This window comes from Parambassis ranga, chromosome 9 (assembly GCF_900634625.1).
Source record: "Parambassis ranga chromosome 9, fParRan2.1, whole genome shotgun sequence".
In the NCBI taxonomy this organism is placed as follows: Eukaryota; Metazoa; Chordata; class Actinopteri; family Ambassidae; genus Parambassis; species Parambassis ranga.
Window position 1 is genome coordinate 13,809,962 of NC_041030.1, and position 13,081 is coordinate 13,823,042.

The 13,081-nt window shown below is 40.4% G+C and overlaps 1 protein-coding gene across 1 annotated transcript; it reads right to left on the reverse strand.

The window, feature by feature from the left end:
- Positions 1-7,572: 7,572 nt before the first annotated feature.
- ndc80 (NDC80 kinetochore complex component) lies at positions 7,573-12,925 on the reverse strand. Its single transcript, XM_028414481.1, has 17 exons — positions 12,827-12,925; positions 12,281-12,373; positions 11,930-12,013; positions 11,693-11,819; positions 11,300-11,472; positions 11,018-11,120; positions 10,815-10,904; positions 10,491-10,584; positions 10,263-10,363; positions 10,001-10,145; positions 9,604-9,809; positions 9,316-9,465; positions 8,998-9,087; positions 8,818-8,910; positions 8,593-8,723; positions 8,298-8,400; positions 7,573-7,978 (listed from the first exon to the last, which is right to left on the reverse strand). The coding sequence occupies exons 1-17, from the start codon at positions 12,832-12,834 to the stop codon at positions 7,850-7,852; spliced, it is 1,920 nt and encodes a 639-aa protein (XP_028270282.1). The 5' UTR covers positions 12,835-12,925; the 3' UTR covers positions 7,573-7,849.
- Positions 12,926-13,081: the final 156 nt, after the last annotated feature.

Consider the following 13,081-nt stretch of genomic DNA (forward strand, 5'->3'; position numbering starts at 1 on the left):
TGGAAAAATGAAAACGGCAAAACTCGTCAGCTCGAGCACTGGACAGCAGAGGAAACCATTAGAGCCAACGGGTAGCAAGAAGATAGTGTCATTAGTCAGATGAGACGTGTGCTCTTTTGTTCGTGGTGTCAGAGGAGCTTGTAATGAAGGATAATGTTCCACTGGAGTGTAATACAACACAAGTGTTAGTGGTCAACGGGGCGGTGTTCCAAACAGGTGCTAAATACGGGCAGAACGCCACAAGGTGACACCTCAGTGATTCAGTCAAGTTCCCCTGATAACAAAAAAGAAATATTTCCTCCCCTACCAGCAGAGAAGGTTAGATTATAAGAGGTTCTGGGGAGAAAAACTCCTTTGTGCTCACCTTAATGAAACCTCCAGAGTACCATGGAACATGAACACACCTTAATTTACATTTTCCACATCTAGACCAACTGCTCCACCAATGTTCCTAGAGAAAGCGACTCTGCGCAGAAGTTTGTATGATGCTTTTGTGTCATCTGTGGTGAGAAAAGATACAAATGATAAGCTAAATGTAATCATCCATATATCAAACATGTCATGTTATCTCTGCAGAGGCATCTGTCAAAAACTACAAGAAGCCCTTTGTTTCTGGTGTCTGTCGGTGTGACTCAGGCTCCACAGAGGGAGAAAGTAGAGTCATCAGAGATGAAAACAACACAGCTACCAATTCAAGACATATGACGACAACACAATATCAATGCTGTCTAACCCTGTTTTCCTCAGATCAAAGATGCTGACACACAGCTGATAAAAGCGCTTTCCATGAGTCTTTTAATCATGCAGTCCTACTTCACCAATGAAAGGAAGAGATCTTCAACTGGCCTGTGGCTAAACCTCGAGTCTGGACCACCAGCCGCAGACTCCATACTCATCACAATTATCACACACAGAGTCGTATTATTAGTCATCGTCGTAGTGAACTGCAGATGAAATACAAATTCAGTCAAACACCAGAAGGATGCAGACAGGGAGACAGAAAGTGGCGGAAAGAAAGCGAGCATCCGGACATTCCTGCAGCTCAGCTGGAACATGTAGTGTCACCTCTTAAATTTAATGTGAATCATTTGATTTTAACAAACAGGCCTGTGGCAGGTGCAGGATTTTAACACTTTTAGTGCTGCGAGTGTGGAGAGGGGAAGTAACCTCACCTGCGTGTTGTTGTGTGAGAGGTGTTGGCTCAGATGGTTAAATATTCAGGTGAAACTTGAGAACGTGGTTTGCTCCTGCCTCACACCTGTGCTCCATCACTGTGTGTGCGTGCATTCAGAAATAAATATGTATAAGAAAGAAGACTATTTGATGCTTTTTTATTGTGTAAATGTTTTGTATGTAAATTAAATATATAAAATAGAAAATATAATGGTAAAAGCCAGAATCTGAAGAAGAAGAGAAAGAAGATTCGAATTGATATTCGGTTGAGATACAGTGGTGTTGAGCCACCTGCACATATTTACTACAGGAAGAAGCTGAACTTAAGAGCTCCAGAGAATTCATGCGTTATACACATATCTTTTTTTTCTGAATGGCTGCCCTCACAGCGAGGAAACAAAGCTGAGGACATGATGCCATTCTGTGTCCAGTTGTGTCTTTGTTAGTGTTTGATGATAAGAAACAGCTCACAGTAGCCCGGGCTGAAGGAGTGGAAGCTGTCTGCTCCGATGTCACACACCACATCGAGCAGAGAGGCAGCTGCTGAGGTGATGTGACGGACTCATCCTGTATGAGACGATGTACGTCAGAGAAACACATATTTCTAAAACATCACCACATTTCCTCTTGTGAATGGTTGGCAGTTACCTACCTGTGAATATTGATGCATGTGTTTGTGTGTGAATAAGAAGATGTTGGATGAAGAAATTGTGCAAAGCACTTTTTTGTGTGTTTACTGTGGAGTCATGTTGTTGACTTGCCAACAATAGATTTAAAGGAATGGCAGAATAATGACAAACACAAAAAGAAAAAAGACGATCAGTTATTTAAACTTTGTTTCAGGCCGTCAGATGAAAGCGAGACCGAGCTTTTCTTCTGTGAAATGTTTTCTTAGCACCAAACTAAATGTCAATGTCGTGTATCCAAAGCACTGTTCCAGGGTGAGGAATCAGTCCTAGTGTGTATAGCTAGATTTCCTGGAACATGGGAGTAGACAGACAAATAACATGTATACAAAGCTGCTATGTCTGCTGCTGCTGTCGGGTCAAAACCTATTAAATCTGTGAAGAAGACTATCACCATAAACAACATCAAACGGCAGTGATATTTTAGACAGAATAATTACATGTTCAGTCGTTTAATCATGTTATTTGAAGGACCCTGTGTCACACACAAAAACATAAATGAGGGAGTTTCAACACAGCCCAGCTTTTCCCTCTGGGGTTATACAGGTTATGAATGCTGCGATATTGTCGATGCATCAGTGTACATTCCTCTCATCGTTTACACACATGGCTCTGAAGCACCTCTGCTACACTGAGGTACACTGCTCTAATCTCCTTTGTAAACACGGAGGTGGACTGCGCGCATGTGTGCGTGCGCACGTGTGTGTCTAAGACCCCAGGAGGCAAAGCAGACCCCAGATCACCGTTTATCCTCCTCCTCATGAGGGAACAGCAGACCTCCCTATTCCCGCCACATACCCCCCCCCCCCCCCCCCCCCCCCCCCCCCAATGTGCTACAACATCCCCTAGTGCCATCCATTACTGTCTCCAGCTTTCTGTTCTTCTGTTTTCTTGTCCTTTTTCACTCCCTGAGAATAAACGCAACACTTGGCCTCCTGTCTGCAGCCTCCTGTGTCTGTGCATGTAACTCCACATTACACTTGCATCTGAATATTCCCCGGTGTCAAAGGGAGGAAACCTCATGCTTCCTCCCTAAACACCTCCACCAGCGGTATGCAAAGGATCCGTACAGAGGACCCCATCACCTCAGAGTAACCGAGGTTGTGCCTTTAAAGGAGACATTGAAAGTTATTGAAATAAATGAGTGATCAGGAAAAACTTTTTTTGTTGTCCAAGAAAAGAAGATGAAAAATATTCTGCAAGCAATATGAAAGAAACAATTATTATTTTTTTTTTATCTTGACATTGAATGTTTCATGAACATCTTTGTTGACTTTTGTTTTCATCTGTAGCCTTCCCATGGACTGTATCCTTATCTTCTAACATAAACCACCTCAGTCCCCTCACACTTGAACCAAGAGCAGAGAACAACACTGCAGCATGCTGAAAAAACTGACATACCACTGGACCATGTGTGTCTACATAAATCTACTGCTCATCAGGATGCTAAAACAATATGGGCTTTCCAACCATGTAAGCAAGCATTCCTCCAGCATTGCACAAGTGTTTCCTTTTCCTTCCCTGTGTCCTTTAAGGAAAATGCACCAAAAACAAAAAACAGATTTGGATATTTGATCATGTTAAGATTTTCTAAACGGGATTGTTCGATCAACAGCCACCAAACTACACCTTAGCAGTCAATTTATGTGATTATAAAAACCAATCACAACTATTGTAGCTATTAGCTCCTGATCAAATGAGATCCCAAAAATACATACACATGTATTTACCAGCCTCTGACCCCCCCAGCAGACATCTGTTTCCCCCCCTGAGGTGAATGGACCCTGAAATGGATCCTACTAAGCCCGAAAATGACTCACAGAGCAAAAGCAGGGAGCCAACAGTTTAAACCTGTGACTCACAGCCCCTTTATAACCCCCCCATAACCTTTCATAGTTGAGGACGACCTTCTTGTGACCTCTCGTAGTGCCTTAATAACCCCCCTCCCCCCATTCAGGCCAGGGTGAGAGACAAAAACAGAGGGAAATTTGATATCTCATGCACTCAGTGGGCTCCCAAACATAACCATACATGCATACAAGTATTGAGACATGCGAACATGGACCTGCTCTTGTATACGCAGACTGATGCCCGAGGTTTGAAGGCTTCTTTTCAGTCAAAATCAAATGCAGAAGACATATAATCACACTGTACGTTTATTTGCCCTTTTTCTGTTAAGTTGTGCCATATGGAGGAAAGCACCCTACACCACATTCTAAGCTGACATCAGACAGGAAATAAAACATTGTCCTCTGTATCGTTTCTGGATCACCAGACCTTCTCAGCCTAACCTGATGCTACTGGCACAAGCCACATACAACGAAGATGCAAGATGTCTGTACGAGGTTAAATAAAAAACCCTTTCCTGTTAATCCTGCTCTAGTGGTCGCTTCCAAAGGGCTTGTTGGACTGAGGGGCAGACTAGACGTGCCATCTCATCAGTGTATGTTTTTAGTTGAGTATAATTGTTCTTGTATATTTCAGGGGTGAACATGAGAACTGAATGTTTGAGCATGTTTTACATGTACACCAGATGTTTTATTATTCTATAATGGTTTATGTCTCTTGGGTTTAGCCTTTGACATGCTATGTTTTGCTGGGATGCAACATAAATATTCCTTTGAGGATAATAACTTTTGTAAAAGAAGCTATATGATTGGAATAAGCTGCAAAACGTGCTCTAACTCACAGAAAACTATGCAATTAGATTAGGAAATTTTTCAGCTGCTCCTTTTTTTATTTCTGAAAAGCACTGGTGTAGTGGCACCACTTCTGGAACAAACGTATTTTCTGGATATATCTGTGGTTGATCTTTCACACTGTGGGTTGTGTGGATAAAATCGCCCTGCCGCAAAAGAAAAACATTTGAGAAACTGTTTTGTTTCACGCCTTGGGTTAAATTATGAGGCAGCCGAGATGGAAAAAAAACCTGCTGTGTGTAAACCACTCACTCACTGAATCTATTATTCAACAAAAGATAGCCTGATTACAGCACTTCACACTAACGCCGGGCACAGAAGGAACTGTCAACATGCAGTGAAGTCACACAGGAAGCTGCTGTTAATGTCAACACGGCACGCTGTCATCAAAGGAACCATAATAAGACAGCTACACTGGCCTTTCACGTGCATACATGTATGCAGCGGTGCACGTAAAGCTGTCTACCTATGTCGGACTTGTTGACAGAAGAGACACTTTATGTAGACTTGAGCAGTTTCATCCTCACTCATCAGCAGACAGTAGGCCTTATGATGTTATGGTGCGAGCAGAACAGACATCACAGCCATTTAGCTGCCTTAATTATGCAGATGTAACAAGGAATGAGCTGACAGATAATTCACATCCTTCTGAATTTAAACAATTAACCTCTAGTATCTGCACATTTTCCACACAGAGCTGTCTGATCTACTTTACATCTATGTGTGTCTGTGCATCTTCATCTATAATTAGATTCAAATATACAGCAGGCAGAGGCTGCCCGTCCTCCAGGACACAAAGAAAATCCTTAAACCATGACTTGTGGCTGTGCAACATTACAAACCAACTCAAACAACCAATTTTCAAAAAAAAACAAATACTAAATTTGACAGCTCCATAATTATTCTTGCAGTATGTGTTGCTGCCATCAGTGACTGCGTTGAAGATAGACAGTGAAGTTCCTCAAATCTGAGTCTTATTACAACGGTTGCGTCATTTCTGCGTGTGGTTGCCACACAGTCAGAGCACAAGTTGATTTGTCTTCTAAATCTGGAGACAATTAGCTGCTGGAACAGAAATCAAGATGCCAGAGCCAGTCATAATGTAGGTCTAAGGAAGACAGATTTGAGCTACACAATGGTGTTTTGACAGGGAGCTGGGAGAAAGAAAGCAGTAAGAGAGAGCATGGCTGAAATCTGAGAGAGCGATTCCAGCTTTTCTGTCTGTATTTCCTCCTTTGTTTCTGCTCCTGTTTCCCCACATCTGTAGAACAGATCATTTTAGTGGCGGATGGGTGAGATTAACCCCTAATAAGACTCTGTATTAACACTTCAAACTTCTAATGTGTCTGCCTGCCTCTGCTATGAAGAATGAGCTGCTGAAAGCTTTGCTCCACCGCAGAGTGACTACACACACCATCTCCAGGTCACAGAGCAGGGATGAGGATAACCTTTTAGCTTTGTTTTTACATTTGGGGATCTTTATGAGTCTCTTATTCACAGCCACACCATCACATACCCTCTCCTTACTTGTCCCTTCTATTGGTGTCCATGTGAGTCTCATACACAGACACAGACACACACACACGATTCCTTTGCCCTCAGCTAGGTCCTATCGACTTGCCTTGTGAGAGAGCAGGAGAACGTGTGTTAAGAATTCATGGTGCATTTGCCTCTTTAAATGCAATGATCCATGATAAAAATAGGTTCACACAGTCCACTGGGAGTAGCAGCGCACACACACACAAGAAATAACTACATGACATGTAAACAGGCACAAAACAAAACACAAACAGAGGTTTATGCAGAGACTCGCACACAAGTTCCTTGAAGTGCAGTCACACGTACATACTAAGGTTAGCATGTAGTGCATGCCTGCAGGGGTACAAAGATACACAGATCATGACATTTTCCCACACATGCAAAGACAGGTGGTGTAAGATGGTTTTTATGGATGCCACTTGTCCACATGGGATCTGATAAACACACCAAGCTCTGCCCTGTTTAGTTGAATTAAGTCTCTGTGTTAACATATGACACCAGCCCTTTCCTTTTATTCCTCCTGCCCCTCCTTTAGGCTCCAACACACACACAGACACACATTTCAGAGCTGCTTGGTGGAAGTTATCCATCACATTTTCATTCCCGCTCTCCACGGAGCCCCCTCACAAGCACCTCATTTCTTCTCATCACATCTGCCAAAACATTTCTCTCACGCTTTGAGTACCACTGGTTTTCAAACAGTCTCTTTTACTGTATTGACTCGATATTTTTGCACTTCAAACTGTTTTTTGGTGTACTGTGATTTTAATAGCAAGGCCTTTGATTGATAATGCAGGGTCATTGTATGATGCACAGACCGAATAAGAACCATTCAAATATAAGACCATTTCATACTTTACAGGATTTATTAGTAAATTTGCATTTAAGACTTGCAAAAAATAACCTGGCCTTGATCCATTCCCTACACTTTAAATGGTGTCAGGCTTTAGGGTGGATTCCCCCCTTAACAACATGAGAATTGAAAAAAGATGCACTGTTAAGTTATAAATCAGCTCTAGGCCAATAGTACACATACAGACTTTTTAAAAACATTTTTCAAAATCTAAAGTACACCAGTCATATTTTGTATTGTACACAGGATGTCTGGATTGAATCACTTGCCTGCACATAGACGCAAAAATATACTAAAAGGCCAAGTATGTTCATTGGAAACAGGTACAATAAACAATGCTAACTACAAAGGCAAATCATTGTGGACAGATACCACTTCCTGTTTGCATCTTCAATGCCAACTTCAGTAAAAAACACTGCTGCCAGAAGTGCAGAAAATGATTATTCCTAAAATAAATGCTTCATTTACTAATGAGCTAGTCTTTTTTAGGTTTTGGCCGAGATGTGGAGCTTTAATGTGCTTGGAAAAAATGGATAAATGAGACTGACACAAATGGAAAGTATGCCTGCTGTTAACCAATAATACCTAGAACTAAAGCTGAAATCACAAAATCACAGTTTAATAGAGTTGTACAATTTATTTTCAAAGGTTGTTTTGGCTGTATGTTTTGTTAGAATACAAACGCAATGTAAAAAGTAGCCTGAAACACATTTCTTCTATATTACCAAGAACGGATCAACAATGAAGCAAAACACATTCATTAGAAAAACATAAAACTAATTCTGCCCTGTGTAAAAAAAACATACAAAGCACAACAGAAATAAAATATAGTATACATACTATGTACAGTAACTAGGTCTGCAGGATGGACCTTGTGGTCTCCATCCTTCTACATATCTTTACAACTTGTCTGCCTTGGACTTCAGGTTCTTCAAAGCGTCCTGCATCTTCTGTAGAGCAGCCTCATCCTCTTCAACAGCCTTAGCACAGATATGCTGCATTCTGCTGTGCAGATCCTCCATAGACTTCTGTTATACATAGAGGTAAGCAAAAAACAAAGTGTTATGAGCTGAGAATAACCCCATTTATAACCATTCATTTAGCTATACTTTATATTAATTGATCAAATCTCAGATTGAAAGTGAAATACTTCAGGACTGTGCTGACTGGACTGATAAAAAAGTTTAAAGGTCTTTCCAGCAAAATGAAGTCTTCATAAGCAGCAAAGTGTAGATATTTCTTTCAAAAACGTTTGGTAATGCACTCACACATAGTACACTGTGTACACTATGCACCTATTCCACACTGCAACATCAATAAAGAAGCAAACGGTTATAGGAAAGTTACCTCTGTAATTGACAAGTGGTTAGCAGCTGTGGTAAATACAGATGCCAGGTTGTTGGCTACTGTTCGTCTCTCCTCATTAGTCTCCTGCAGCACTAGATGGTACCTGGAGAAGTTGACCAAAAGTGTGTTATTATAAAATATGAAGCTCATATGTAGCACCTCTGTGTTTCAAGTGGCAGGAAACACACATATGCTACACATCTCTTACCATCTCTGTCACAAACTGTATTTCCAGAGCCACTTGTTTTGAATGCCAACAACACAACGCTGCAGATAAATTGTTATTGCTGCTTACTGTTGTTGCGCTGCCTTCAGTTGCTGCACAGCTTCGCCATAGCCACAATTAACTTTCTTCTCCAAAAGTTTACGATGGTTTTCTGCTGACTCCATCTCTGCTGCCCATTCCTGCTCTTCTCGAGCCAGCTCCTACACAGACATAAGCATACAGAATGAAGCACTACATGCATTAAACAACTGTGTCCATTCTGCAGAACATCATCATGCGGAACACATCTTTTACCTGCAGGTTAGAATCCAACTGTTCATCCAGCTTGCGGATGTGCTCTCTCAGCTTCTTCATATCATTGGACTTTTCTGTGATGTTAGAATTTAGCTACAAAAAAACATAAGTAATCAGGATATGTTGCTGTTGCTGCTTAATAGAAACAAATGTAATAGAAATGCATCAAAATGTTATTACTTGTTCACAGGATTCCTCCAGACTGAGTTTCGTGTTGGCTAAACGACTGTTCTCCTCCTCCACATCACTGATCAGCTTTCTTAGAAGCATCTACAAGTACACAGTGCAAAACAGAACAAAACACACCATTGGCTAATGCACTAAAAACAATGCACGCTTTCAGTGACCATTGCGAGTAACATTGCGATGCATTCACTAAATATGTCAAAGTTATAACACTGAATCTAAGTCTTTTTTCCCCACTGAACTGAATTAAAATGCATTAAAATGATGACAAATAAATGTCCGTGCTTGTACTGTAAACATGATGACTAGTACCTGTATCTGTGTTTTATGCTGAACTGAGCTGCCATTTCCACATTCAAAAGGTCTGATTTCAAAATCATGACCACAGGCATTCTCAGCAGACTGTGGTAACAGCTTCAGTTTACGTGCGAGCTTGTGGTACTCCGTCAGCTTCAACTCCGCCTGGAAGAGAAAAAATATCATGTCGAAGTATGTACCACTGGATTTTGTGAATTTACACAAAAACCAGGTAGCAAATAACAGCATCAATTTACTACTAACTGATCTATGTGCCTATGACATAAGAAGTCAATACGGTACCCTCTCTTTCACTTTGGCCAGAGCAATCTCCTCGTTCCACTTGTGCTGTTCGGCATCCTCAAGAGACTTGCTGAGACTGGTGATGGTTTGTTGGAGTTCGTTTTTCTCTCTGTTGATTCTTTCTACATCAGCTGGGGTGAACTTCTGGTTTTGCAGGACATGCTGTAGATCATTCCTCTCATGTTTCAGAGACTCCACATGGCTGACTAAAATACAAAAAAAGAATATGATGTATATGAAATAGAATGTAATCATCTGATCTGATTGGACAAAGACATCCCAATACTACTATAGAGGCATACCATAAAACCCTTAGTTACAATGTATACGGTAAGTCCAGAACTGTAAAAGCTAATGTCTAAAGGGATGGGGCTAAGCCTGCATTGCTGGTACTTACCAGTGGTCTCTAGTTCACTATTTAGTTCTGAATCTTTGTTCTCTAGGTTGGTTTGAAAAGTCTCAAGGGTGCTCCGATAATTCTGGAGCTTCTTAAGTTCTGCCTGTAATTTCACCATTTCCATCTTCTTGGTCATTAGACGGTCCTATCAGGGAAGAGACAGAAAATTGTCGTTTTAATATTAAATATGAGATTGTTTCCATGTAGAGCTGGTGCGGTACAGTTACCCTCACTGTATAGATGATAATAGCAGAAGTCTTACCGTCTGACTTTCTTTTTCCAGTCGTTCAACCTCATCACTGAGAATTCTGTGCTTCTCCTCCATCAAGGCCAGGAGGCCTTCGTCAACATTGTAAAGCTTCTCTGTGAAGACACACACTTCTTTTAATGGAACTCCAATTTGAAAAAAATGGGACTACTAGGGAAATTAAAATTACACATAAAAACCCCAAAATCAATTAGTAATTTCAAAGATAGAGGATGTATTTACTTAGTTTATTGAGGAATGTGTCATCTTCTGCCTCAAATACGTCATCCCCCTGCATGAACTTGGAGTATGTCGCAGCTGTGTAATCAAGGAGGAGCTGTACAAGAACAAAGTAAACATTACAGAATTATGTTAAGAGTCAGACAAACCAAAGAAGTATAAGATCTACTTCTATTAAAAGAGCTAGATTTTAGTTCTAAGTAATCATTCAACATTTCTTATGTTTAATTCCAGCAACAAATGTACAATAAAGGCTTTTTTATCATGCATCCTTTTTGCAGTGGTTTTTAAAATGTGCTTTTTAAAAACCAAGTCAAAGTAGCATACCTTGTTATAATCAGCCCCTTCCTCGATATTGTCACTGTCTTCACAGAAGTCACTGAAGAGGAGTTCCTGTTTACTCAAACTCCAGTAGATCTGACATAGATATATGAAGTAAGGAAAACAAAATGACACTTGTGCTAATAAACCTGATGATAGAAAATAATGCCCAGTGTAACTCAGTGTAAAAAGTGCTGTTTGTGTCTCACCTTGATGTTATCAATAAGCCACATGAGAGCGCCCAGTGCTTGAGGCCATGTGTGTGGAGCTCCAACAGAATACATTGAGGACTTGGAAAGAACAAATGGATATCTTAAACAAGAAACATGGATAGACATAAAGAGAGAAAGTCAGGAACTGTTATATCCAGCTTTTGGATACAAATACCAAAAATTTTCTACAATAAAAATATGCTGTACAGACTGTAAGGACTTGAACTGACACAAATAAATACTAACATGTACACACATTCCTACACTGTAGTATTTTACCTCAAGGCTCGCAAGATAGCTGGAATCTCCTCTTCAACTTTTGAATTTGGCATCTCAAAGGTTGGATCTAGCTGCCGGTAGATGAACTCAAACATCTTTACAAACTCTTTGGTGGAGGGAGATTGGAGAGTTTTGGCTGACAAAGTGCCTGGGTAACCCTGATCTGTAAAGAACTATAAAAACAAACAAACCAAATCAAGAAAGAATTATGGATTCACAGGTACAATATAGGGTTAAGCAAGAATTTAACTAAGCCTCATTTTATATATGTTACACCTACTACATCCTTTATTTTGTACATTTTGAAGTCAATTGCTGTTCTTAACCACTTATGGGGCATTTATAAATATATGCAGTAAATTCAATTTGATAGTAAGTATTGTATGTTCTTACATCATGCAGCTGCCTAATACATTGCTGAACATAAGATTTGTCATGCAGGGGTCTGGCATCTTTGATCTTCTCAGTTCCTCCAAACCCTGACATGGTGCTGTTCCTTGGCATACCGACTCCACTCGTCCTGCACACAATGTATTAACACACCACATATTCGGTATCAGTTTTGTCAAAAGACAAAGAAACTCGGTCTAATTTCATTTGCACATAAATAACTGCACTGTAGATAAATACCGAGCTCCAAAGAAGCTGGTCCGCCTTTCAGAGGTCACAGACTGTGGTTTGGGAACACTGAGCTTCCCAAACGAAGGCTGTTTACTGTTAAAAAAGAGAACAGATTACCATTACTCAATAAGTCCAAAATAAACAAAGCCAAACATTTACTCCTTAAGTGTAGTCCACACTAAGGTTCGGTCAATGCAATATTTTGGATGCAGCCTCTTATCAGAAGTTGAGCCATTTTTTAAAGTGCTTAAGTGTTATGTTGGTGTTGTTAGAATTATACAAATCACAAATCTGTCACACAAACTAGCGTACCCTTACAGTAGTAGGGGAATATTTGCTTACTAACTACAATAAACCAACCTCTGGGGCGTTGTATACACCATGCTCATCCTGTTGTCTTGAACTCGCATTGGCAGCTCCGACTGTCTGCCTGTTGCGCGACTCAGCCTTCCACTGGACAAAAGTTATTACAAAGAAGAACCAGATAATATTTCTTTATGCCATTTTGAATATTTACAAAGTCCTATAAACGTGTTGTTATATTGCTCATGCGGGCAGTAGTGTTGACTATATTTACAAATTGCTAGCTAACATCAGACTCTCCATTTACGTTATGTGGTAAATTAACAACGTAGCTAACTAGCGCTAAAGCTACTGAGACCTTTCAGTAGCTATAGTGATGTTACGTTAACCGGACACAATTCAACATGACATGGTGGTGTTTTTTTAGCCTATATTAAATACGTGGTAGTAGAAAGTACGGTTGGATGCAACAAACGGCATCTAGCGTTAGCTAACAACAAAGCGACTGACTGCCAACATGTTAGCGTCCTTTCCAGAAACTTTACATTTAGTGAGACAATTATTACTTTCTGTATCACAAATGTGAATGAAATTTTCGCTTACCGCTCCATATTTCGTAGGGAGATAGCTAATGCTTCCAAAATGAACCAACCATCCGACCGTTTTGAAAACCCCGCCTAAACTATCCAAACTACCGGAAACACAGTCTGACTGTAACGTCACCAAAGTACGGAAAGACATTTAGTCCAAGACTGTTCGCTCTGACTCGACCGGGTTTTGGCTGCGTCACACACGTACATAAAAACAATAGATTGTACGATAATACAATAAAAAAATTATTATAATAAGTGCTACTTA